At 40.1% G+C, this 25,833-nt stretch overlaps 1 protein-coding gene across 1 annotated transcript in view; it reads right to left on the reverse strand.

The window, feature by feature from the left end:
* Positions 1-14,884, reverse strand: part of LOC308134163 (solute carrier family 4 member 11-like) — a gene marked incomplete at its 5' end in the record, with an annotated part of 35,259 nt that extends 20,375 nt beyond the window's left edge. Inside the window, 2 exons of the mRNA XM_080501794.1 lie at positions 11,320-11,439; positions 14,479-14,884. Coding sequence (XP_080357920.1) covers positions 11,320-11,439; positions 14,479-14,884 — 526 coding nt within the window. The remainder of the gene's footprint in view (positions 1-11,319; positions 11,440-14,478) is intronic.
* Positions 14,885-25,833: the final 10,949 nt, after the last annotated feature.

A 25,833-nucleotide genomic window follows, 5' to 3' on the forward strand; every position in this document is an offset into this window, starting at 1 on the left:
ACGTGACATTGAAACCACTTCTCAAAATAGTCTTGTTTTCTGACCCTGCCGGTGAACTGCTTCGGAGACGGTTCGGTCATGGCGGACCATCGCCCCGACGCTGCCGTGACATTGACATTTTGGGGCTTGTTCGTTAGATGTGTGAATTTTGTTTAGATTATTTGCTGTGAAGTTTCACCCTGAGTTGTCTACCATTTTTATGGCAAAAGTAATAAAGTGAACATCATGATATACGCGACACGTTATTTCTTCCTAAACAAAAAAATCTTTCTGCACCAGTTTCCTTGGCCAATGATTTGATTTAAAACCGTGGCTGCAATAAGCCAGTAAAATGACAGAACATCAGCCAACTTTCTCGTTAGCACCCAAAACAATACTTAGTTATGATTATTCATGTTTTGCACCTCGTTGGAGCTCCAGAGCTTCACACAGCAGTCAACCTCCACGAGACGATGCCGTTAAAACAGCAAGGTCGGAAACTGGGAGATTTTTGTTTTTATCTGAAATGTTTGTTTTTAAGTGCATGTAGCCTGAGTAAGGGGAAAAAAGTCATATAGTCTCACCCTTGGAGCCTTGCATTCACACTTTCTGGAGAATTTGTGGTCAACAACCTGCTGACTGAAAACTAAAACTTCTATTATATCTAACAAATGTATAAAATACATTTTACAAAACACTTGTATCAACAAATATATTTTGTACACTGCACAAAACCTTATTTACATTGAGATGACCTACATTTTCAAATTATTTTGTCCAATTCTCTCCAGAATTTGAATAATAAAAATGATGCTGTTGAAACAGTAGATGTCCATTTTTGACGAGTTTTTATATGCTACATTATAATAACACTATAAAATAACACACACACATGGATTTAAAACAATCATAACACATAAATCTCAACTATGAAGTACCGGTAGTATAAAAATTGTTTTGGCATTGCCTTGATCTGTTTGGGTTTTTTGGGCTTTGGCCAAATGATGATTGTGTAGCAAAAATGTAAGAACTTGATGGGTGATTAATGCATGTAGCCGGAGTAAGGAAAATATACTGTTAGAAGCTGGTTGGAGAAATATTTAAGAGTTTAAACAGAATTTATTGAAAGCAGTGGTGGCTGGTGGTAAATTTCTTTGGTTGGCTCTTCATTATTATTCAATTTCAGCCAATATCACTTCATTTAAATACAGTGCATTTATTAATCACATTCCAACAATCCTATTTTTTTAATTGAGAGAGTTCTCAGTGAAGAAAACATTGTTGTTCTTTTAAACAGCCAGTGAACAGAGAGCACTTATTAAGACTCTTTTATTAACATACTTGTAAACAAATACAAGCAGAAGCTTGTCCCTAAGTCCCTTTTAGAAAATGAATGGGTTTTGGGGCTGGTTTACTGTAAATTACGGTTAGTCTGAGTTTAGGGAAAACAAAAGGTATATCAGGTATATTTTCAAACAACACATCAATTCATCTTTCAAAGCAAAGTGCAAAATAAACTTCTTTCTTTAAGCGCTTCAATTTTCAGTCATAAAGAAATATGACCATATTATATACATTAACAAACCTGGACAGGTTTACACAATTCTAAACACATTTCAGTTTGTGTGCATTCAAAAATAACTAAACTGTAGAAAGTTGAACTTGACCTGCAGATTTTCAGCCAAACATCTTCTTTCAAACCAGTAAATTAGAAGAGATGTGACAGTTAATAATCACTTGTCTTCATCTCAACATCTAATAGAAACACCAGAACAAACCAGAACAGACTTTCAGCCAATCAGCGAGCTGGAGGCGATTTCAAAGTCGCCCCAAGTCTCCACATGAAATGATGCTGATTAGTAGTGATGACCAAATGAAGCTTCAATAAAGCTTCATGAACCACTGTCTTTATTTTCTGAAGCCACCAGATGGAACTGTCTGTTTAACAAATGTTTGAAAACACACTTCATTTCCAGTCTTTCAGACTCCATCTGCAAACCAAGAGCGCCATCTGGTGGAGTCAGGAAATATAGAACGTGGTTCATGTAGCTTCATTGAAGCTTCATTTGGTCATCACTGCTGATTAGTTTAATTCCATGTCAGTCTGGTGTTAATCAGTGATTGGTGAGATTTCTACTAAACCCGCCTCCTCGTGACCATTCTTCACGAGAAACAAAGCCATATGATACTGACCTAAATATATATATATATACATATACTGTATATATGAAATTTATAAGATATCAATTAGAAATAATAGTAAAAGGATTTATTTTCTCCAAAGATTTATGAAATCTCATCCATGGATGAGTTGTACAATCAACCAGACCTGTTGGCAAGGTGAGTTTTATTTTACAGTCTGTAACCATCAGTAATTGTTGAACAAGGATAGTTCATTTTGCCAGTGTTGTTTGTTTTCATTACATTCTGTGTTCCCTCTGGCGATCCACCAGTTTAATTGTTGACCTTCAAGGTGTTTTCCTCTTGTTTAAATCCCATTTGTGGCAGGAGGGCAGAAAGTTAAGCAGTTCTGTGGTGCAAGTTGGGATGAGAGAAATGTAAATGTGTTTTTGTCCCTGTAATTTCTTTTGACAGATCTCTTCTTATTTTTACTCCTAACCAGTGTCTGCATTGACGTCAGTATGTGGCACTTCGCCTTTCCTTCAGGTTGAACCTCACAAACTGGTACCAGCCAGCAGCTCATGAAAACTTAAAGTGTTTTGCTTTGTGTCCTTCTCTTCCTGAGATCCAAAACAACCAGAAGGGAATGATTTAGTGTCTGTACCTAGCTTATCTATCTGGATTAAAGAAGTGTAAACTTAAAGCACCTGGCTCGTGTTTTTATTTTCTTCCATCTTGCTCTCTAGTCTGTGAACAGATGAAGTCCTTGAGAAAGAGGACACAGTGGAATTCTTGTTGGGTCTTTGGAAACAAGCACAAAGCTGTGCTGAAGGTCAGGCAGAAAGAACACAGTGGCTGTTAAATCAAGAGGCCATACAAGCTTGTCTTGTCTTGTTTTTTGTTTTGTTTTATTTTATTTGTTCCCTTATTCTTTCGCCTGATATTGTATCAACTCATTTTAAACTTAGTTTAACCACGGCGGGTCCTCCTCGCAGCTCAACCATAAACGGTGTGTGCACTGTAGGCAACAATGTAAACATTTATGTGCTCCGTTATAAAGCAAATAACAGGAAGGAGGAAGCGCAGCTCATTCCACTTCAACACCTCAAAGGCCAACGATAAGGCGAACCTAATATTTGTTTATCCAGTACAGCGAATATGAGCACCGGACCAACAGGACTCAGACATAAAACTTCAACTCTGCAAAGCATCTCTCTCTCTCTCTCTCTCTCTCTCTCTCTCTCTCTCTCTCTCTCTCTCTCTCTCTCTCTCGCTCTTCCGCTCCCTCTCTCTCTCTCTCTCTCTCTCTGTCTCTCTCTCTCTCTCTCTCTCTCTCTCTCTCTCTCTCTCTCTCTCTCTCTCTCTCTCTCTCCTCTCCCTCTCCCTCTCTCTCTCTCCCTCTCCCTCTCACTCTCTCCCTCTCTCTCTCCCTCTCTTTCTCTCTCTCTCTCTCCCCCTCTCTCTCTCTCTCTCTCTCTCCCTCTCTTTCTCTCTCTCTCTCCCTCTCTCTCTCTCTCTCTCTCTCTCTCTCTCTCTCTCTCTCTCTCTCTCTCTCTCTCTCTCTCTCTCTGTCTCTCTCGATATCTCTAATCTTCTTGAGACAGAAGAGCCTCCAAGAGAAATGTCTTGATATTTTCTGTGGTGAATCAGGGTAAAACCACAAAACGTTAGGATGACATGAACATAATACGACTCCAGATGATTAATCAACAGAAATGATCATCAACTTTAACTTCAGAATACCATCATAAGAGTAGAAAATCCTTTGAGTTTGCCGGATTAAGACATTTGACATTTTTCTGCGAGATAATCTTCTTACGCCTTGACCTGAGAAAAACTTGAATTGGATTTTTTAACCCATTAAAGGCAACAAACAGAAGCTACTCGGTCTCAGTCTGCACTACAGTTGGGTCTCATTCTCAGTACTGAAATTGTTTTCTGCTAAATGCTAAAATTCACAATTTGATAAAGCAAAAATATGTTTTTTCGCCTTCCTCTGTGGTTTATTTAATGTATGGCTATATTTGTGTAAGTGGCATTAAAACTGAGAATTATTATAAACAGAGTGTAAAAATGTAAATACAGCTCTTTTGAAATAGTGCTCGACTTTCCTGATGTGTTCAACTAAGGAAAACTTAAGGTAACATCTGTGCTGCATGTGGGTCAAACTAGATGAAGGACGTTGTTCAGTCGGTCTGTTATTAGACTCTGAATGACAGACACGTTGACCAGTTATTGCCACATTGTAAATATTGACCCATATGCTTTGCTTCTCATCGCTGGCATGGCAATGAAAGAACCCTTCTCATATTTCAGTGTCAAAAATGTCTGAAGTTCTAAGTGGCATGCGACAAAAGAAACACTAAAAGAAGAAAAAGGACATTTTATCTGTAAAACTGATCACATGCTGTGAGAAAAACTAGCTGCGTACGCACACACACACACACACACACACACAGAGAGAGAGAGAGAGAGAGAGAGTACAGTACGCTGTACGGAAGCTTTCTCCACGTGGTTGACACAGTTGGCTCGGGTTGCACCAGCAGAGACCTTCTCACCCCACACCGCCCCTGTAAAACTTACCAGATGGCACAAAATGGAAGACCTTTTTGTCTTCCATGCTTTCCAGGTTTTCTAGTTGGGACGCTTTCCTGAGATCAACCCATCATTATCATCATCATCATCTTCAACCCCGCTATCCTGCACTGAATGAATGTCTTTATACAGCCCAGCACGCACACTGTGAGTTGAAATCACCTCCTCCAGGAGCACATGGGCTTGAAGGAGGAAGAGGGAGGGCAGGAAGAGAGTGTGAGAGGGGTTTTTGTTTCTGCTGGGTCCTTGTGCCTATGAATTGAAATGTACAGTGAGTGAATGAACATCAAATTCAGTGGTTGTGTAATGAGTTTTTGCTACTCTTGTGATTTTGCCTCACAACATCAAAAATCTGTCTGAAAGTAATGAGAGTAAGAGAATCACGCAATAGTTACTTTTTATAACTCTGTGTGTGTGTGTGTGTGTGTGTGTGTGTGTGTGTGAGTGAGAGTGAGAGAGAGAGAGAGAGAGGGGGGAGGGGGGGTTGGCCTTTTTTGAAACTTTAGAAGCAGTGTAATGTTACACTTGTTCTCCCCCTTTTGAACACTTTTCCAGGAAAGCCAATTATTTCTTCGTACCCTAACATTGTGCTGTGAGCGTTCATCGAGCTCGTCTGCAGACTGGACAGATGGCAGGTATGTGCCAATGAGCAGGGGAGATAATGATGGAAGTAGTAGGAGATTCGAACTCTATTTAACCCTCTTCTGTCAATTGACGCCAATTTGCGTCACGTGGCTACTTTGCATGGCGTAGCACAAAGCAGCAGCCACAGACTCCGTTTCAAGTGGCTGCAAAGTGTGGATTTTAAGCTTGAAAGCAGTTTTTAAATGTTGTTGATTGGCCAAATATAACCAGAGTTATGATCATATTAAAATCTTGATGTGTTGGTACGTGTTTTATGCGTCACGTATGTGGGAGAATTGATGGTAAAAGAGCTGATTCTGTGTGGTGTGATCGGTGGCAGAGAAAAAAAGAGAAACCAGACACGCTTTATCTATTGATCAAAAGTCAACTCCAACCAGCCAATCAGGAAATTCCACTGCTGTTGCTATGAGGGACTGGGCAGACTACGGCTCGCCTGGCACTGAAGAAATCCATATCTACTGTAAATTGGTTTCTTGTATTTTATGTAAACAGTTGCACATAAATGTGTATTTTGGATACATTTATGCATTGGTTTGTACATTCACTGGCTATAATTGGATATGCTTTCTAAGTTGTGAACGTTTTTCATTAGGCATCACATGTTTGTGGCTCTCAATATGAAAACTCTAACATTTTCCCAATCGAATTTTCTATCGTTTTTTTTTTGTAATTTTAGGTCCAATGTGTTGAGCCAGTATCAAAATGGGTACATAAATGTAGAATTACATAGATGGGGTTGTGCTGGGAAAAAGACACCAAGCATTGAAGTTAAACCGTCACTAATGTTGAAATATAGAGGTAAAAGCATAATTAGTTAAAAATGGCAAATTAACCCGCCTGACCCAAAAGTGTGAAGAAGACTTACAATGAAATTATGCACGAGTGAGTGAGTGAGTGAGTGAGTGAGTGAGGTGAAAGCAGGAACACTAAAATGTGTTCAAATGTGTTGTGTAGCAGAAAGAAGCTTTCCTTATATGAGCTGGTGGTTTGGACCAAACCACAGTGCATGGGAAAATAAAATAAAATAAAAAAAACCCTGCAGGTTAATCATACTTTTTATATTTCATCTTTGGTATTCTAGCTGCAGAGGAGTAGAGGTAGTTCAAATCACGCTCAAGCAGCCACACTGGTTCAAATGTTCAAGGCCATGAAGTTCTTATATAACCAATTAGAGGATTTAAAAATCAACCTTTCACACTGCGGTGATGTGATCAGTCCTTCTGGACGAGGCATGTCACAATCATTTCAATTTTATTTTTTTTACTATTTTCCTCTTCCTTTCGTTGTTGTACAAAAATGTGACGATAGGGTTTGACAGAAGTTGAATTTATTTGAAAAATGTTAAATTCTTCTGGAAAAATAATTGCAAAATCACCATAACAATGTGGAAATTCAGTGTTTACAAGATGTAACAATCCTTTAGTTTATGTTAACAGCCTCTTCTGCTCTGGTATATTTAACTCAAGCTTTAAATGGATGTGCAAAGACATCCACTCTGAAGGAAATGATGTTTTTAATCTATTTAATTGACACAGATATGCATGGATTCCTTGTGACTGCTGTGACTCCCCAAGCCAGATACATTTGCTGTGTGAGGAACATTGAACACCAGAGAGACGTTAATGAAGCACCAGAAACTGCCTTCAGTATCATAAACAGCAGGAATACAAATCACAGGGATGGTGGTTGTGGTTCGAGACTCTTTGCCTGCAGCATTTGAACTCTGGTATAAACTATAGTTACAACTATATAGTTCTAACTGCCATACCTGGAGGGAATATTGACTTATTCCAAAGGAGAGAATTGAAGTTTCTGGCAAAACTGCTGGATTGATTTCTCTTATGGGACTCTAAATGTGGAGATCCTCTTCTATTATGTGCTCTTTTTAAAGACGGTTTGTGTGGAGGTGAAGTATGGATTTCGTACACAATATTAAAAAATGTAAAGTAGTTTTTAATTATCCAAAACTTTTTAAACATCCAAAACTCCTCGAGTAATGTTCTCTGAATCCATGCATTTAATCCCATAATAATGGGACATGTACCCATCTGTAATTGTGAGGTTAGGCTGAAGAGAAAGAAAAAGGTAAAACACGAGGACCATGAACACAACCTGAAAATACTTTAATCACGAAACTACAAAACTAAGACGGCAACAGTATACCCAGAATATTCATCTTGTCTCTCTCTCTCTCTCTCTCTCTCTCTCTCGCACACACACACACACACACACACACACACACACACACACACACACACACACACACACACACACACACACACACACACACACACACGCACACACACAGAGTTGTAAAAAGTCACTACCTGAGGCTGTTTGGCGTTCATGGACGTTAATGATGCAAAACAAACATAAAAAAGATCTCACACAGAAGGAAAAGACAAAAAAACAAACCCTACCATTGCATATCGAGCTGGTGGGCATTGTGTTTCTTTCCAACATGCAATTCCTTTTTGCATGAAGTAATTCAACACATTCATACCAGTGTTTTATTTAGAAGTCACAAGCCTGGTAAAAGTGTAGAGATTAGTTTTAATTGACATCAAAGGTCATTAAGGGGAACGTCTTAGGTGCTCAGCAAAGTTTGTTTTTGAATTTGATACAGGGAAGGCTGGAGTGTTCATGGTTGTCTGAATGGAAAACCAAATAAATCGAAGTCTATAGACAGAAGAAGTTGTTAAATGGCGAGAATAAATAGAATTAGGACACTGGGATTATAGCATCCTGAAAAGGTTTACCTCCTGGCCCAACACTGTATGGAACTCGTGATGGTGATTATCATCTCTGTGATTCTCTTTTACAGTATTCTGACACAACCCTCAGTGAGATTCAACACAGCCTTTCAGTCACAGTCTAGATCAGACGTGGTCAACGTGTCCGGAACGTTTAATCCTCACTGTCTGCCCAACACTACATCTGAATTACTGTATCCATACTGAATCCATCAACATTTAAATGTTGTTCTGGTTTCCTATTGTAATGAAAAACAATTACATTTGAAGTAAAGTTCAAATATGTTCAAAATCCCTTTCCCTCTTTTTGGATCCTGTGAGAGAAAATAACTTTTGGAAACAGCCCTGGGACGAGCTGGCAGTTATCCAAGTCTGCCCAGGGTATGGTATTATAACCTCTTTAAATGAAAACACACACACACACACACACACAAACACACACACACACACACACACACACACACACACACACACACACACACACACACACACACACACACACACACACACACACACACACACACACACACACACACACAGTTTCTCGGCAGTAAATGCAGTGACAGTTCCCCCATCGGCCACAGGATGACAGCAGACTGTTATTTTTGCAGCAGAACAGTAAAGACCTGCTATGCTGCTGGAATACAATACAATACAATACAATACAATATGGAAAGTTGTATTGCAAATATCACAAATACATGGTTAAAAGCTTGATACAGTAGTTGAGATTATTATTATTATCATTATTATTATTATTAGTAGTAGTAGTAGTAGTAGTAGTAGTATTGTTATTGTTGTTATTATTATTATCATCATCATAATAATCGTAATAGTTGAGGTTGATGGTCAAACTGTTAACATGATATCATGGTATGCTGCATTTTAAGTCCAATAACAGTTAATAGTTGTTTTCTTTTCGGATTTAAATGTAAAGTCTACTGATATTTTTAGTAATCACTAAGTTGAATCGCCTATAAATGTCAGTGTGGATAATTGGGGTTAGTGTATTTTATTAGGTTTTTTTTCTTATTTTATATGCATTTACAGAAAAAAGAGATTGCATCACAAAGTCACTTTTCAACCATAATATTTTAAATTAGTCTCATAAATCATATCAGTTTGTAGGTGAAGTACTTAGTGGAAGGAGTAGAAGAGTCCTTTGTGGTTTGAGAAATGAAAACGATTCAATTAAATCCATTGTGGATTCACGTTCCAGACCAACTGTGACACATATAACATCCAGCAGGTGGCAGTGAAGTAAACTGTTACAAAATCAGACGCTCCAAAATCATCCAGTACAATAATTCCTTATCATCACTCCTATTCAGAGGCACCAGAAGGCTTTAACGTAGCACATTTGTACAGATAAACATAAATCCAGACGTATGCAGCAGCTGTGCATCAGGAAGAATGTGAATTTGTTGTACATTTGGAAGTTCCTGGTATTTATTATTGGTGCACAGTAGTGGTGTTGTTTGGTTTTGTGTCTCATTCTTTCCTAAATCCCAGCAATGAGTTAAATATGAAACCTGTTATCTGAAATGTAGTGAACTATAGTTTCTCTCTCTAAATATGCTTTATATTTAGAGAGAGAGAAAATATAGCCATATTAAATACACATCTATTGTTAAAAACAGGAGCAAAGTCATAGAAAATGTTAATTGTTTAAGCCTAAAGGCCCCTGCAGCTCCCTTACAGGCCGAGTCATACTCCCATCAGAACAAGAAGAAAGGTTCGGTTGTGGCGTCTTGTTCGACAGGAGACTTCTAAGCCCACACACATTTCACTATTTCATCGGTTTACTTTAGTTCTGCACCAAAGACTGGAGCACGACTCCACACGCCACAGTCCCCCTTCATAATGGGAGCTGTTGACTTTCCTTGCAGGTGTAGCCGTCACTAACACTGAGTCCAGAAAAGCAATGAAATACAACATTAATAAACTAATGTTCTGTGGTGAAGGGGTTCACTGAAAGTACACAGTGCGCTCCGCTCACTCTACTGTGAAACATTAATCAGACTCAACAAGCGCCGGAGGCACGTAGCTGATAGCTGCTCTCCCTAGACAACAAACCAAATATTTCCACTGTGGGCAACAAAAGAAATGAACACCAAATCTCTTTATGACAAATATTCAGTTTAAATCAGCAGTAAAGTCTGCTATCATCTGAAATGATTGTACTTTAACAGTGTGGCACTCCATGACATATAAGAGAAACTGCATGAATGCCTTGTTCATAAAAGTAAGATTTAACTGGCCAGGAGCTATAAATGTATAATCCAGTGTGAGTCCTAAGCTGCAGAATCTTTTTTGCAGTCAAACATTAAATACAGAAACACGTGGCTCGACGCTGCAATGTGATGACATTTATTCAAAAGCAGAAGAGCCACGACTTGATATTGTTACATACAACGATGCATATACTCTAGTATTCTAAACAGGAAGCTGATGTGTTAAAAGAAAAATAGACATTTTTTTGAGGTATTCTAATCTTTTTTAGATAATCTGTTCCTATGAATCTTTAATTGATAATTATTTCATATTGACCTTGTTCCACGAAGGTCATGACACATTCTAAAAAAAACTCTGCAACTCAAACGCATGAGATCAACTTTAATCAGATTGATCATATTTTCTCTCAGGTAATAAGGTTTGAGATAAAGAACATTTGTTGATGAATAAATAAATTTTAAAGCAAATAGTGCAAGTTTAACAGTTTTTTGAGTGACTGAGGGAAGTGCTTTAGTAACTTCTGTATTTGTTTCTTGTTCAGAATAACAAACAAACATCCAAACAACGAGTAGGTCAAATTTAGACTCCGATTTTTAAAATGACATTTTTCTGAGGAATTTGATAAGAAATCCATTATTTCGGCTAAACATGATCAAATATTTGTTCATTTTTTTTCCATTTTCTAACAGAATTATCTATTTTTAAATGACTATTCAGATAATAAAGTGAGTCTAAAAACATTAAATATGAAACAGACTTGATTAAACACCTCCGCAGGGCTCAAATTGTCAACAGGTTGAGGATTAAAGGGTTTTACAGAGAGTTAGTGCACCATGACAAGGCAATACTTCTGCTTTCATTTTACGAGGAAAAGGAATGCAAAGCTTTTCCTGGTGTCAAACAATCCCACCAGCATACGCTCAAACAAAGCACACGCTGTCTTTTCTACATGTATCATGTCTGGATTCATCGCAGCTTGATTGAGTCTTACCTTCAGCAAAGCGGTTGACGATGACTCCCGACATCTCTGCCTCCTTTTTGGGCTTCATGGAGCTGGGGTTTGTCAGTGCACACCGAACTCTGCCTTGTTCTCCGATTTGGCAGTAAAAAGCTCCGAACAGAGCAAAAAGTGCACAACGGGGCTGTTTAGTGTGAGCTGCTGCATGAGCGGTCCGCTAAAACAGGCCCCGGGGCCACACAGGTACCAATGAGTAACACCTTAATGCCCTCTCTGCCAATCACAAGCCAGCGGACTTTTAGTGCGACAGGTAATGTCGAAGGTTTGCTTTGGGAAAGGTGGAGATAAGGGCAAAGAGGGAGAAAGGGAAGGGGGAGGGAGCATGTGAGTGAAATAATTCTACTGCATGATGGGACTCTGCATGGAAGCTCTCATGATTGTTGCTGTCTGAACTTTGTGTTAACAAGTTTCAATGTGTGAATGCGTGACGTTGTGGCCAAGCAGCTCTCCACAGCTCACCATGAAGAATAAGGAGCTTTTCATGGTCACAGTCTGCAGATGATGTGTGGTCGTCCCAAAATCCATCTCTCTCTGACTTCTCTGACTTCACTGCACTTCAGAAGTGTTTGGCTCTAAAGGTTCCTGGTTAAAAGGTTTATTTAGAGTGCACGGCGTGGTGATTGCAGAGGATTTTGAGATACTCCTGATCTGAGGGGCAATTATAAATCTGCAAGATTCCAGCTTGTGTCAGTTAGACTGTTGTTCTGCATCGCACTCCTTCAATTTCACCAGCGCAGCATTGGCAATTATAGCTTGAGATTTGTCACCCTCTTGATGAGGGGCGAGAGAGCTCTGGCACAAACAACTTAAAACAATTCACAAAGCATTTAAAAACATTATACAGCAGATTAACCCCCATTAAAGAAATGCATTGGTAGATTTGTATTTTGAACTTGAAACCATAATAAATTATTAAAAATTAAGATTTTACCCTTTAAACATTTTTATTTTGTACTTTTGTCATTTTTGGTCATTTTCAAATTGTATTTATTTATTTATTTGTTTGTTTGTTCGTTTGCTTTCTTCTACTTCTACTTATTCAACGACATATATAAAAAAGTTACTTTGGGACCCTTAACTACAACATTAGTAATGCAAACTAAATTGTCTACATAAAAAACAAGACTACCTTTTGCATTATTTATTTATGTTGATCAAGAAACGCTGTTTGAACTTGTTACTTGTTTTTTTTTGCATGAAATATAAAATCCAAGTGAACGTAGTGTTTTTCCCGCCTCATGATCTATAGACCATCTGTATGAACTGGAGTTCATGTTTGATAGATTGTTCGTGGTCTGTTGTCCACTAAACCAGCAACAGCCCACTTCATTCTATCCATATGTGATGACAGGGTACTGAAGCCTTTGCTGTTTTTAAATACTGAATGAAACAGTAAAGATAACAAGATCTTTTTTTTTTTTTTTGCTGCTGAGTGGATGAATTTGAAAAGATTGGCTCATAGTGCATAAATTATTAATGTTCCAGAAATAAAAATCACATTGTTATGCATGTTGAACAAATGTTTTTGACATCAATTCAAGATATATCGGTGTAAAGACTCTAACTTGAAATGTTATTGTTGATTGCACAGTTTCAATTAAGTTCAATTCACGTCTCTTCAGATTTTTCCCCCAGTGAAACTGTTGGGTTATTTGAAACTGGAGTTAAAAAGTTTATGGTGGAAATATTGAACAAAAGATTTTACATTTTCAAATAAAAAAGATTTTGCACTCATAGAGTCAAATATAGATGCCCAGAGACATAAATACATAAGGCTCTCACAACTACATGAATGTCCTTCACAGTCCACGAGTGTGAAGCAGGAGAACCTCAGCTGCAGTAATATATGAGTTATTTCTTCATGTTTCAAACACTCAACAAGTCAACTAATAGTAAATTCACTGTCCTTTCAGAACGAGCGCTACAACTTCATCTTACAAACTGTGCAACCATTTAAAGCTGAAAGTCCACAGATTATAGATATAAGAATATACATGTTTGAGAGGGCAAAGAAATAGGCTTCATTTCAAATGTGAAAATCTGGATGAAATGTGCGACTGAGTGTCCTCTTCATACTTCCACCTAGTGTCCCCTCCATACTGCCACCTAGTGTCCCCTCCATACTGCCACCTAGTGTCCTCTTCATACTGCCACCTAGTGTCCTCTTCATACTGCCACCTAGTGTCCTCTTCATACTGCCACCTATTGTCCTCTTCATACTGCCACCTAGTGTCCTCTTCATACTGCCACCTAGTGTCCTCTTCATACTGCCACCTAGTGTCCTCTTCATACTGCCACCTAGTGTCCTCTTCATACTGCCACCTAGTGTCCTCTTCATACTACCACCTATTGTCCTCTTCATACTGCCACCTAGTGTCCTCTTCATACTACCACCTAGTGTCCTCTTCATACTGCCACCTAGTGTCCTCTTCATACTACCACCTAGTGTCCTCTTCATACTGCCACCTAGTGTCCTCTTCATACTGCCACCTAGTGTCCTCTTCATACTGCCACCTAGTGTCCTCTTCATACTACCACCTAGTGTCCTCTTCATACTGCCACCTAGTGTCCTCTTCATACTGCCACCTAGTGTCCTCTTCATACTGCCACCTAGTGTCCTCTTCATACTGCCACCTATTGTCCTCTTCATACTGCCACCTAGTGTCCTCTTCATACTGCCACCTAGTGTCCTCTTCATACTGCCACCTAGTGTCCTCTTCATACTGCCACCTAGTGTCCTCTTCATACTGCCACCTAGTGTCCTCTTCATACTACCACCTATTGTCCTCTTCATACTGCCACCTAGTGTCCTCTTCATACTACCACCTAGTGTCCTCTTCATACTGCCACCTAGTGTCCTCTTCATACTACCACCTAGTGTCCTCTTCATACTGCCACCTAGTGTCCTCTTCATACTGCCACCTAGTGTCCTCTTCATACTGCCACCTAGTGTCCTCTTCATACTACCACCTAGTGTCCTCTTCATACTGCCACCTAGTGTCCTCTTCATACTGCCACCTAGTGTCCTCTTCATACTGCCACCTATTGTCCTCTTCATACTGCCACCTAGTGTCCTCTTCATACTACCACCTAGTGTCCTCTTCATACTGCCACCTAGTGTCCTCTTCATACTGCCACCTAGTGTCCCCTCCATACTACCACCTAGTGTCCCCTCCATACTACCACCTAGTGTCCTCTTCATACTGCCACCTAGTGTCCCCTCCATACTACCACCTAGTGTCCCCTCCATACTGCCACCTCGTGTCCTCTCCATACTACCACCTAGTGTCCCCTCCATACTACCACCTAGTGTCCTCTTCATACTGCCACCTCGTGTCCTCACCATACTACCACCTAGTGTCCCCTCCATACTACCACCTAGTGTCCTCTTCATACTGCCACCTAGTGTCCCCTCCATACTACCACCTAGTGTCCCCTCCATACTGCCACCTAGTGTCCTCTTCATACTGCCACCTCGTGTCCTCTCCATACTACCACCTAGTGTCCCCTCCATACTACCACCTAGTGTCCTCTTCATACTGCCACCTAGTGTCCTCTTCATACTACCACCTAGTGTCCTCTTCATACTGCCATCTAGTGTCCCCTCCATACTACCACCTAGTGTCCCCTCCATACTGCCACCTAGTGTCCCCTCCATACAACCACCTAGTGTCCTCTTCATACTGCCACCTAGTGTCCTCTTCATACTACCACCTAGTGTCCCCTCCATACTGCCACCTAGTGTCCTCTTCATACTGCCACCTAGTGTCCTCTTCATACTGCCACCTAGTGTCCCCTCCATACTACCACCTAGTGTCCTCTCCATTCTACCACCTAGTGTCCTCTCCATTCTACCACCTAGTGTCCTCTCCATACTACCACCTAGTGTCCCCTCCATACTACCACCTAGTGTCCCCTCCATACTGCCACCTCGTGTCGTCTTCATACTGCCACCTAGTGTCCTCTTCATACTGCCACCTAGTGTCCTCTTCATACTGCCACCTAGTGTCCTCTCCATACTACCACCTAGTGTCCCCTCCATACTACCACCTAGTGTCCTCTTCATACTGCCACCTAGTGTCCCCTCCATACTACCACCTAGTGTCCCCTCCATACTGCCACCTAGTGTCCTCTTCATACTGCTACCTAGTGTCCTCTTCATACTGCCACCTAGTGTCCTCTCCATGCTACCACCTAGTGTCCCCTCCATACTACCACCTAGTGTCCTCTTCATACTGCCACCTAGTGTCCCCTCCATACTACCACCTAGTGTCCTCTTCATACTGCCACCTAGTGTCCTCTTCATACTGTCACCTAGTGTCCTCTTCATACTACCACCTAGTGTCCTCTTCATACTGCCACCTAGTGTCCTCTTCATACTACCACCTAGTGTCCTCTTCATACTGCCACCTAGTGTCCTCTTCATACTGCCACTAGGTAAGTCCGGATGACAGTAGCTCTATCATTGTGTCTGAGAGAGAGAGGATAGTATATATGTGTGTTAACAGTAATAGTGGAAAAGTCTCTGTATCTAGTTTGCATGTTCCTCCCTGTTCCTGTGTGTGTTCTCCCTTCCTCCAACACTTCCAATAGCTCTTGTTATGTGAACGGCTCATTTCACAAGCTGCTCTATAGGCGTGTTTACGACTCGTCCAAAGTGCAGTGCAGATAGTTGAAGAGTTTGGGATGTCTTCCTTCTCTGTTCATGCCAAAAAACAAGTTTTTGTGGCTGTACAAATAATAACACCCTGATTTTTTTACAGGATTGTTTCAAAACATGATTATATTTACTCATAGCTATCTGAAGTGTGTCTTGTTTTTATTGTTGGACTTTCAATAAGTTGACATTGTTTACAGGAGAGACGTCTAAAAAGAGTTTGAAAAGCACACTTCAAATTGAGAACTCGGCATTAGAAACGCTTACGGAGCTGGATCTTATCACTCTCCATTTCACCCATTAGTTTTGTGCTTCTTTGCTGTCTGATCATGTTAAACAATATAGAATTGTCCTAGTTAAAGCTTTATAGGAAGAGATATTCTAGACATCGTCTCTAGAGAAACCATCTAAATGAATGTGCAGTTTGCACCTTTCACAGGCAAGCATCACATTCATAAAAGTACTGTATGTATTAAATATCCCTCTTGTGCCAAAGAACTTTGTTCATACTTTCTCCATCTATCACTTTATCACGTGTTTCTCACTTTAGTTGCTTTCAACAGTTTATCTTCCTGTTGTTTTGGAGCTTAGAAGCAGAATCTCACTGCTCATAAGCAATCATTTAATAAAATAAAAAATAAAAAATAATTTTCTGTTGAAGATCAGGAATTTTAAAATATGCATGAACTACTTATCAATCTTCTTGTCCCTTACTCATAAACTAGTACATTTGGAAATAACTTTCTTGGATTGAAGCAAAAGATAATGAATAAAATAATAATACATTTTATACATTTTATTTTAACGCACTTTTCATTAAAAAAAAGAAAACTGCAGAGTGGCAGGAGGAATAAGAACAGACCGGAGGAAGTCAAATCTCTAAAAGTGGTTAATCTGTACCTTGTTGCTCTATGGATTGAGTTATTCATGAACAAATGTGCTTCCTTAATTATAATATTTCACCAACAATATCTCATTGCCTGCTGTGTTTCACTGGACTTGTCTCAGGGGGTTTATGAGAGAAATGTGTGATTCTTGTGTATTCTTCTGTACATTAGTTCATTTAAGTTAGTTTTGCTGTTCTTTTGAATCCTTTTAATGGAATGTCCCCATTAGGGAAAAAATCTCTTCTTTCCTCATGTTATCCTATTTTGCAAGCTGCCTGTTGCGTTCTGCTCGTCTCGTCTCGTCTCGTCTCGTCTCGTCTCGTCTCGTCTCGTCTCGTCTCGTCTCGTCTCCTCTCGTCTCGTCTCGTATCGTCTCGTCTCGTCTCGTATCGTCTCGTCTCGTCTCGTCTCGTCTCGTCTCGTCTCGTCTCCTCTCGTCTCGTATCGTCTCGTCTCGTCTCGTCTCGTCTCGTCTCGTCTCGTCTCGTCTCGTATCGTATCGTCTCGTATCGTCTCGTATCGTCTCGTCTCGTCTCGTCTCGTCTCGTCTCCTCTCGTCTCGTATCGTCTCGTCTCGTCTCGTCTCGTATCGTATCGTCTCGTCTCGTCTCGTCTCGTCTCGTCTCGTCTCGTCTCGTCTCGTCTCCTCTCGTCTCGTATCGTCTCGTCTCGTCTCCTCTCGTCTCGTCTCGTCTCGTCTCCTCTCATCTCCTCTCGTCTCCTCTCGTCTCCTCTCCTCTCGTCTCGTCTCGTCTCGTCTCGTCTCCTCTCGTCTCCTCTCGTCTCCTCTCCTCTCGTCTCGTCTCCTCTCGTCTCGTCTCGTCTCGTCTCGTCTCGTCTCGTCTCGTCACACACCAGGAGTAAATTATGCCTTGAACTGGAAAGAAATACGTATAACTTATAACTTTCTTGATGACAAAAATCTGATTTGATCAACATCAACATTGGCACTATCTTTGGTTTTTCACAGGATGGGTTTAGTTTAAAAAGTATTATGAAATCAATGAATGAAATACAGCAATACAATTCCATTAAAAACTCTCCTATACACGAAAAAAATGCAGCAGAAGGAAAAGTAGTAGTAGAATAAGCAGAAGACATTTCTACTGTTTGGTATTATTGGACATTGTGTTCAATAGAATCAGACATTGCCCTCCTATTCATATGAGTTTGAGTTATTTCATATTATGGTGTAGTTAGCACCAAATGCAGGTTTTACACCAGATATTTACTAGTGGAATAAATTACTTACACGAAAGCAATCGTGATTAAAAAACACATAATGAGTCGAGTTTAAGTCACATATTTATCTTCTCAAAACAGCCAATCTTCTTGAAGTGAGCATGACTGCAATGAAGACGATTCAAAATGTACATTTGCTTGGCTATGATTTAAAACTTACTTTCATACACAGCATTCTATAAGCTTTCACTTCTTGAAATGCTTTTGCTCGTATACAGATGTAAACAGCTGGTAGAAGTAATGTATTGCATGTTGTATTATATTATATGTATTATGTTATTGTAATATGTTGAGCCAATGTCTTCTTTGCACTTTTCACATTCCCCAAATATACTGAAAACATTGAGCATGTATTTCAATTTGCTAATTCAACTTCAATTCAAATCAACTTCATTTATATAGCAGAAAACACAATACAGTCGCTTCTCTGTGCTTTTAATAAAGAAAAGAGAAAAACCCAACGAATACCAATGTACTTAAAGTATTTTAAAACTTAAACGATGTATTTTGTCTCATAAGATTTCAATTTGAGTCTTTGGTTATAGAGATTAAATATTCACTCATACAACTGACTCTGAATCACATTCTCACCTCACAGACACTCTCTACCGTTTGCATGTTCCTCCGTTCATGACTTTCCTCCAGGTTTCCTCCCACAGTCCAAATACATGCATGACGTTAATAGTTGACTGCCCATCAGGGTGTGTGTGTGTGTGTGTGTGTGTGTGTGCGTGTGCGTGTGCGTGTGTGTGTGTGTGTGTGTGTGTGTGTGTGTGTGTGTGTTTGCCCTATGATGACCCAACGACCCCCCCAGGGGTCACGTTGCCTATTGTCACCTGGAGTGGCTCATCAACCTGTTGACCCTGAACTGGATAAGCAGTGAGGAAGACGAGTGAATGGATTAAGTGTGAAGTCTGTCATTTTCACCACCAAAACCCTGCAGTCACACTTCTGCTTCCCTTTTCTACCTTTTGATTGAACAAATTCAGAAATAAGAACAAAATTACACTTATGTTCCTGTCACTATCTACAAATGATAAAATACTGCAGTTAAAGAACAGAAACTAGGAAATAAACTTCTCTTAAATTAGATTGGCATAGATTGTTAGAACATGAGGAGTCGGTGTGGCTGCTCCTTCACACAGGATTGTAAAATGAAACAAAGTTAGAAATAAGCCAACAATTTAACAACATAGTTTATTATTTGGAAAATTGAATAAAAGTTACACATATAAACTTTATGAAGTAACTCTTGACTAAAGTTAAACTAGTGTGTGACATATGGATAAAACCAGTTTGTCAATATAAGCAGAAAAAGGTGCTTTATGTTTTGTTTTTGTTTATCATTAAACACTTTACATTTTTAAAATTAAACGATTTCTTTATTTTACATGTATTGATAAGCAGACGTTGCTCTTTACCCTCTTGTGATTTCTGCCATAATCCCCAATAATAGATCTGATTAGTTTTAAGAATATATTCCAGCTGACTGAGTATATTATATTTATTATTATTATTATATATATTATATGTCATCACTATAATGTGTGATCTAAGACAAGTTGATGGATTAATTCTATAGTGGTGGAAATCAACAATTTTGTGTAACAACACCTCTTTAACATACAGTCAAAAGTGTCTTCATGTTGCTTGCTCACATTTGATGGAAACTTTGAGAAACGTCAGAGCGTTGTGTAGAGCTCGCACACTGTTGTGGAGTTAATGAGCAACAATCAGGTAATAAGTGACCCTGGTGTTTGTGTGCCTCGCTAAAGATGTTACCCTTTCTGTCTCCAGCCGTTCAGTCTCAACAGGAAGCCACAGCGGGCCTGAGCCCTGAACGGCACAAAAATGGAGCATTAAAGCACAGATAGGTGACGTATTCCATGGTGGAGAGGCCAGAGGCACCAGGGCAGCACTAATGAACTGACCGGTTGAACTTGGATCAGTGCGGCTTGGCTCTGCAGCGAGCCACTGTGTGGTACATGAAGCTTTCGTAAGAGAAGAGTGTTGTGTCCATAACACCCAAATAAATATAGATTAGCTTCTTCCTCACCACTTTGAAATAGCAGCTGTGTTTTGAGATGTGGGTTTAGTGCATGGATTTAATGGTGGTCTGCAAGGAACAACATGTTTTATAACTGTCAGATAGATAGATAGATAGATAGATAGATAGATAGATAGATAGATAGATAGATAGATAGATAGATAGATAGATAGATAGATAGATAGATAGATAGATAGATAGACAGACAGACAGACAGACAGACAGACAGACAGACAGACAGACAGATAGATAGATAGATAGATAGATAGATAGATAGATAGATAGATAGATAGATAGATAGATAGATAGATAGATAGATAGATAGATAGATAGATAGATAGATAGACAGACAGACAGACAGACAGACAGACAGACAGACAGACAGACAGACAGACAGACAGACAGATAGATAGACAGACAGACAGACAGACAGATAGATAGATAGATAGATAGATAGATAGATAGATAGATAGACAGACAGACAGACAGACAGACAGACAGACAGACAGACAGACAGATAGATAGATAGATAGACAGACAGACAGACAGACAGACAGACAGACAGACAGACAGACAGACAGACAGACAGACAGACAGACAGATAGATAGATAGATAGATAGATAGATCTATCATAATGTTTTAGTCATGGTAATATATCAATGCAGTTGAAATCAGTATTCATCTTCTCTAGTGTGGAGGGTCAAACGATGACAGGATGAAAAGCAGACAGACAACCTATATTTAATTCTCTTAAATCTTTATAAAGCTTTATTTATTTTTATATGTCATTCAAAATACTAATTAATTATCAGTGATGATGTCACGCTATTAAATTCAGCCACTAGAGGGTGCATCGCGATAGTGGTATCCATAAATATATATCTATAGTAGTGTAGGGTAGTTTCAGGCCGCAGAGGAAGAATAAAACTTCCTGCATGAATACAACGTCAGCTAAACGGGTGCGTCTGCTCTAGTCCTACCACCTCCACGTGTTGAGACGACCATAACAACGTTGTCCTCTGGCAACAAATGTAAGGGCTCGTCTGGGATTAATGCGGTCCATCAGTTAGGAGTGTTAGTATTTTTGTTGTGGGTAGAGCAAGATGTTTACTGCATATCAATTTATTTTATGTTTTGCTGAAGTGGAATTAATGCCTTTGATTTTTGGAATTCTGGCTAATACCGATTACAAGTGGTTGAATGAATCTGGCACACAGTGGAGGTGAGAGTGGGCATCCTGGACGAGTTCCTCTTTGAAACTTTGTGACATCACCCCATTGGTAGTGACCGTCGCTCTGGGAGAGTTATGCAGGACTGATATCCACTGGATTAATGATTCTCCATGACTAAATGTATGGAGTGCAGCAAAATGAAAGGACCAGTTAACTTTATCAAATGCTTTTTCTGCATCAAGTAACATAACTACTGCTATTTTGTTGTCGTGCTGGGACATACTGATCAGATTTAGAAGTCTGCGTACATTGTTTAATGAATCCAGTCTGATCATTAACAATGATAGATGGAATTGTTGTTTCCAGTCTAGAGCCTTAGAAATAATGTTTTTGTCAGTGTTTATTAGTGATAGTGGACGGTAGCTGGAAGGCAGTGAAGGATCTTTATCTGGTTTCAGTCAGAGTTTAATTGCTGCTGTGTTCATGTGGGTTCTTATTTGTTCATTGAGACTGTTCTGAAGAGTGGAGTCAGGATCGATGAGACATGTTGTATCAACTCAGCAAAGAAACCACCTGGTCCAGGTGCTTTACCTGCCACCATCTTGTCGTAAGCTTCAGGTTCCAGATATGGCCTCAGACTGGCTGGAGAGCAGTTGGATCAGTGAGTCGTCAAAAGAGATTACCGAGTCAGCTTGTTGGGAGGTCCACATCTATTTATTTTTATTTCCAAAGGTGCAAAGTACAAAAAGTGCAAAGTGCCAAAAAAGGTGCATTGGAGGATTCAGGAGTGTGGCTCTCCAGCAGCAGAACAGATTGTAGGGATTTCTTACCTCATAAAGATCACTAGGTACCATTTATGTTGTGTTTGGCTATCGATAATGATTAATAATTATTAAAGATAGTTATTAATAATGTTATTGAATTTTAATCTGATCTGTATCAGATACCTCGGAGCTCCACCTGTCTTAACAGGAAGTGATAGCCAATTCAGTTAAATCAGTCTCATAAGATATACTAAACAGTTCATCAGGAATTTGAATTAATAGTTAAATTAATTACAATTACCAGAATTAACAGTAAAGGTTGAAGGATTTCAGAGTTCTTGACACAGAAGAGGTCGACATTTCATTCACCTTTGTGCTCATTAATAAAACAGCAAGTATGATTCCAAAAATTATATTTATTAACAATGAAACAAATAAAACACAGATTCTAACTACCTATATACAGCTGGGTGTGTGTGTGTGTGTGTGTGTGTGTGTGTGTGTGTGTGTGTGTGTGTGTGTGTGTGTGTGTGTGTGTGTGTGTGTGTGTGTGTGTGTGTGTGTGTGTGTGTGTGTGTGTGTGTGTGTGGAGAGAGAGAGGTGGAGGGAGTGTGTGGGTGAGACGTGTGATGAACTACAAAACAAGATGGCGGATCACAAGAAACTCCATTCCAATGGAGGTTATCAGAGAGCAGGAAGTCTGTCCTGGGTCTCCACCATGTGCTGGAGAACAATGGAACATGGAAGCTAGTCTTTAGCATCTGCTTCCTGTGTGTCTCTGCTAAAGGACCATTTCTAGAATGAGTTGATGTGAATGAGATTTGTCTTGTAAAACGTCAGGAGTCGTCAGATGGTGTTCAGTTACTGTGTGATGTTGTCTTTGATGTGATATGTGTAGGATTGTGAGTTAACTAGTTAGTAAAGCAAAGATTAGCATGCAGACCCTGTGTCTGTGGCAGAGCTAACGTTGGTTTACAGGTTGATCACTGCTCCTAATATCATTATCTATAGAACTCAATCACTGTAATAGAATCAACACATCTTCATGAAGTTAAACAGTTCTATCATAGCATCAGGTTTAACTAATCTCAGGTAATGCCCAGTTGTTGTTACCACTTCCTTGAAGGAGTTCAGTTGTTGTCCTGCTGGAGGGAAGCTGGTGTCTTCTCCTGTAGTTAGCACCTCCTGCTAACTGTGGTTGCTGGTTCTGCAGGCTGAGGAGAAGAAGATGAAGTTGATGTTTCAGGAGTCCTTCTTTGCTCCTGGTTGTTCCTTTTGTCCAGACTGAGGAGCTGGTCGCTCAGGTCTGTGATGGTTTTCCTGCTGGTTGAGGAAAACACAAAGAAGTTCTGTGAGGCGTCGTTTCCCTGGTCCGTCCTGGAGGAACTGCCTGGTTTTCCTGGAGATCAGACTCTGGGTGCTGGTCTCTGGATCAGGGGAAGGTCTGACCCTCGTGGTGGGTCAGCAGAGGAGTTGAGGAGTGAAGGCCCTGGTTGCAGGCCTCTGTTGTGTCTGGTCTGTATGCTAACACTGGATGAGTTGAGCTGCTGGGAAGCAGCTCCCCCGGGTGTGTTCAGGAGACTCTCTGCAAGACTGCTTTTGCAGGCTTTTTCTGAAAGTTTGTGGATTTTAAGGTGTCAAATCCTGAGAGCTTCAACCAATCAGTGACTGGCTGAGTGCATGGGGGAAGAGTCTTGTGAGCAGAAAGCGGGGGAGGATTTGCATGGGTCTGCTGTGGAAAAGGCCCTGGGCACTGGGTGTGATGGTCAATCACATTCCTGGGTCAGAATTCATATGTCATGACTGTGTATCATGACAAATGAAAATTGTCTTTCCCTAGAAATGAACAAACTTTCTGTGGTCTTGTGAGATCCTAACAAGATAATAATGTCGAGATTTGATTTCATTCCATTCAACCCAGTCGGATCAAACCTTTACAACTCCAGAGGTGATAAAAGGTAACTCTGGTTTCATATAAAACTGAGTTACAATCCTCAAATACCAAACCATAACTATAAGTTAATGAAAGAAAAACCCACATTAACAAATAAACCTAAAAACCAAACACCTTCTTCTTATTTCATTTACATAGGTGCAAACAACTTTTATGTGCATACCGCCATACTGCCACCTACTGTACATGAGTAGCGTCACACGTCCACCTCTACATTCTGCCTATTAAACGTCTCTCAGAAAGTTCAACAATGTCTTCCTGACATCACACACCTTTTCTCTCCCCTTCTGTTGTGATAATACCAGCCAGGCTCCAGCCCCACTGTGCTGCTCTGACTTCCCCTTGAAGGTTCTTTCTTTCTGGTGCATATTTTACACAGTGTGTTGTCAAATGTTCCACCTTCTCTTCCACACCACATCTCTCAGTATTCTTTTTACCGTCATATTCATTATGTCATTCCGACCAGTCTGTCCCACACTAAGTCTCACGTTCATTTCTTCCCTTCTGTTCTGATTTTTGTTCTTACTGATTCGTCTACGTTGTATTTTCTTTCTTTCTCATCATTTTCACATAATCTTTCCTGCCATATTTTCATACTCAATTCCCTTATCATTGCTTTACCCTCTTCTTTTCCATATGGTATTGTATCTGTTATATTCTTCTACAGAGCCCTTTTTGCTTGGTGATCTGCCACCTCATTGCCCTTCAGCCCTGTGTGAGCTGGCACCCAGCAGAACTGCACCTTAATGCCCCCCCTGTGCAGACTGTGCTGCGTCTCAATGAGCACGTCTTCCCTAATGCTGTGTGTGGATCGGAGGCTTTCTAACATAGCAAGTGAGTCTGTGCACACCACCACCCTATCTAGTCTGGCCTCCTCCACCCACTGGAGACTGATGGTTGCTGCTCGTGATGACCAAATGAAGCTTCAATGAATTAAATAGCAGGATTACTATTGCAACAACACATCATCAGTAGGGTAAAACTAACCTGTCTCACGACAGTGAAGCTTCATGAACCACTTTCTATATTTTATATGTTATGACTCTACTCCTCTTGGTTTGCAAATCGAGTCTAAAAGACTGGAAGTGAAGTGTGTTTTAAACATTTGTTGAACAACAGCGCCATCTAGTGGCTTCAGAAAATAAAGACAGTGGTTCATGAAGCTTTATTGAAGCTCCAATTGGTCATCACTAGTTGCTGCAACCATTTCTGCTGTGAAGGCTGACAAGTGATACGATCGGCGTTTGGACCTGTATACTCCTAACATTGGTATGTACACCCCTGCTCACACACACCCCTTTGTGTTCTTGGACCCGCCTATGAATATTTTGAGATAATTGTAATAAAGTGTTCTTATAAACGTCACTCAGGCTCCATTGATTCTTCATATTACAAACATTCAAATCTACTTTTGCTTCAGGCATGATCCAAGGGGGAAGGACTGGGTCGTGTGAATTTTAAGGGACAGTCTCGTACCTTTTGGTCAATTCATTTCCTGTCCATCCAAACCCTCTGGTCTTGTACCTGGCATATCCCCAGCAGCTCTGGATTGTTTTCCTCTCTACCTTTCACGTTCAGCCCAAGAGCCAATACCAGTTTCTCTCTCCTTAACTCCAGAGGAATCGCTCCTGATTCTACTAGCAGGGCATCAATGGGGGTCAACTTCATGGTCCTGTGCATACCCGTAGAGCCCTGCATTGTAATCTTTCCATTTTTCCCAGATTACTTTGAGCTGCTGCTCCATAGATTATACACATATGATC

This window comes from Blennius ocellaris (assembly GCF_963422515.1).
Source record: "Blennius ocellaris genome assembly, chromosome: 9".
Classification (NCBI taxonomy): domain Eukaryota; kingdom Metazoa; phylum Chordata; class Actinopteri; order Blenniiformes; family Blenniidae; genus Blennius; species Blennius ocellaris.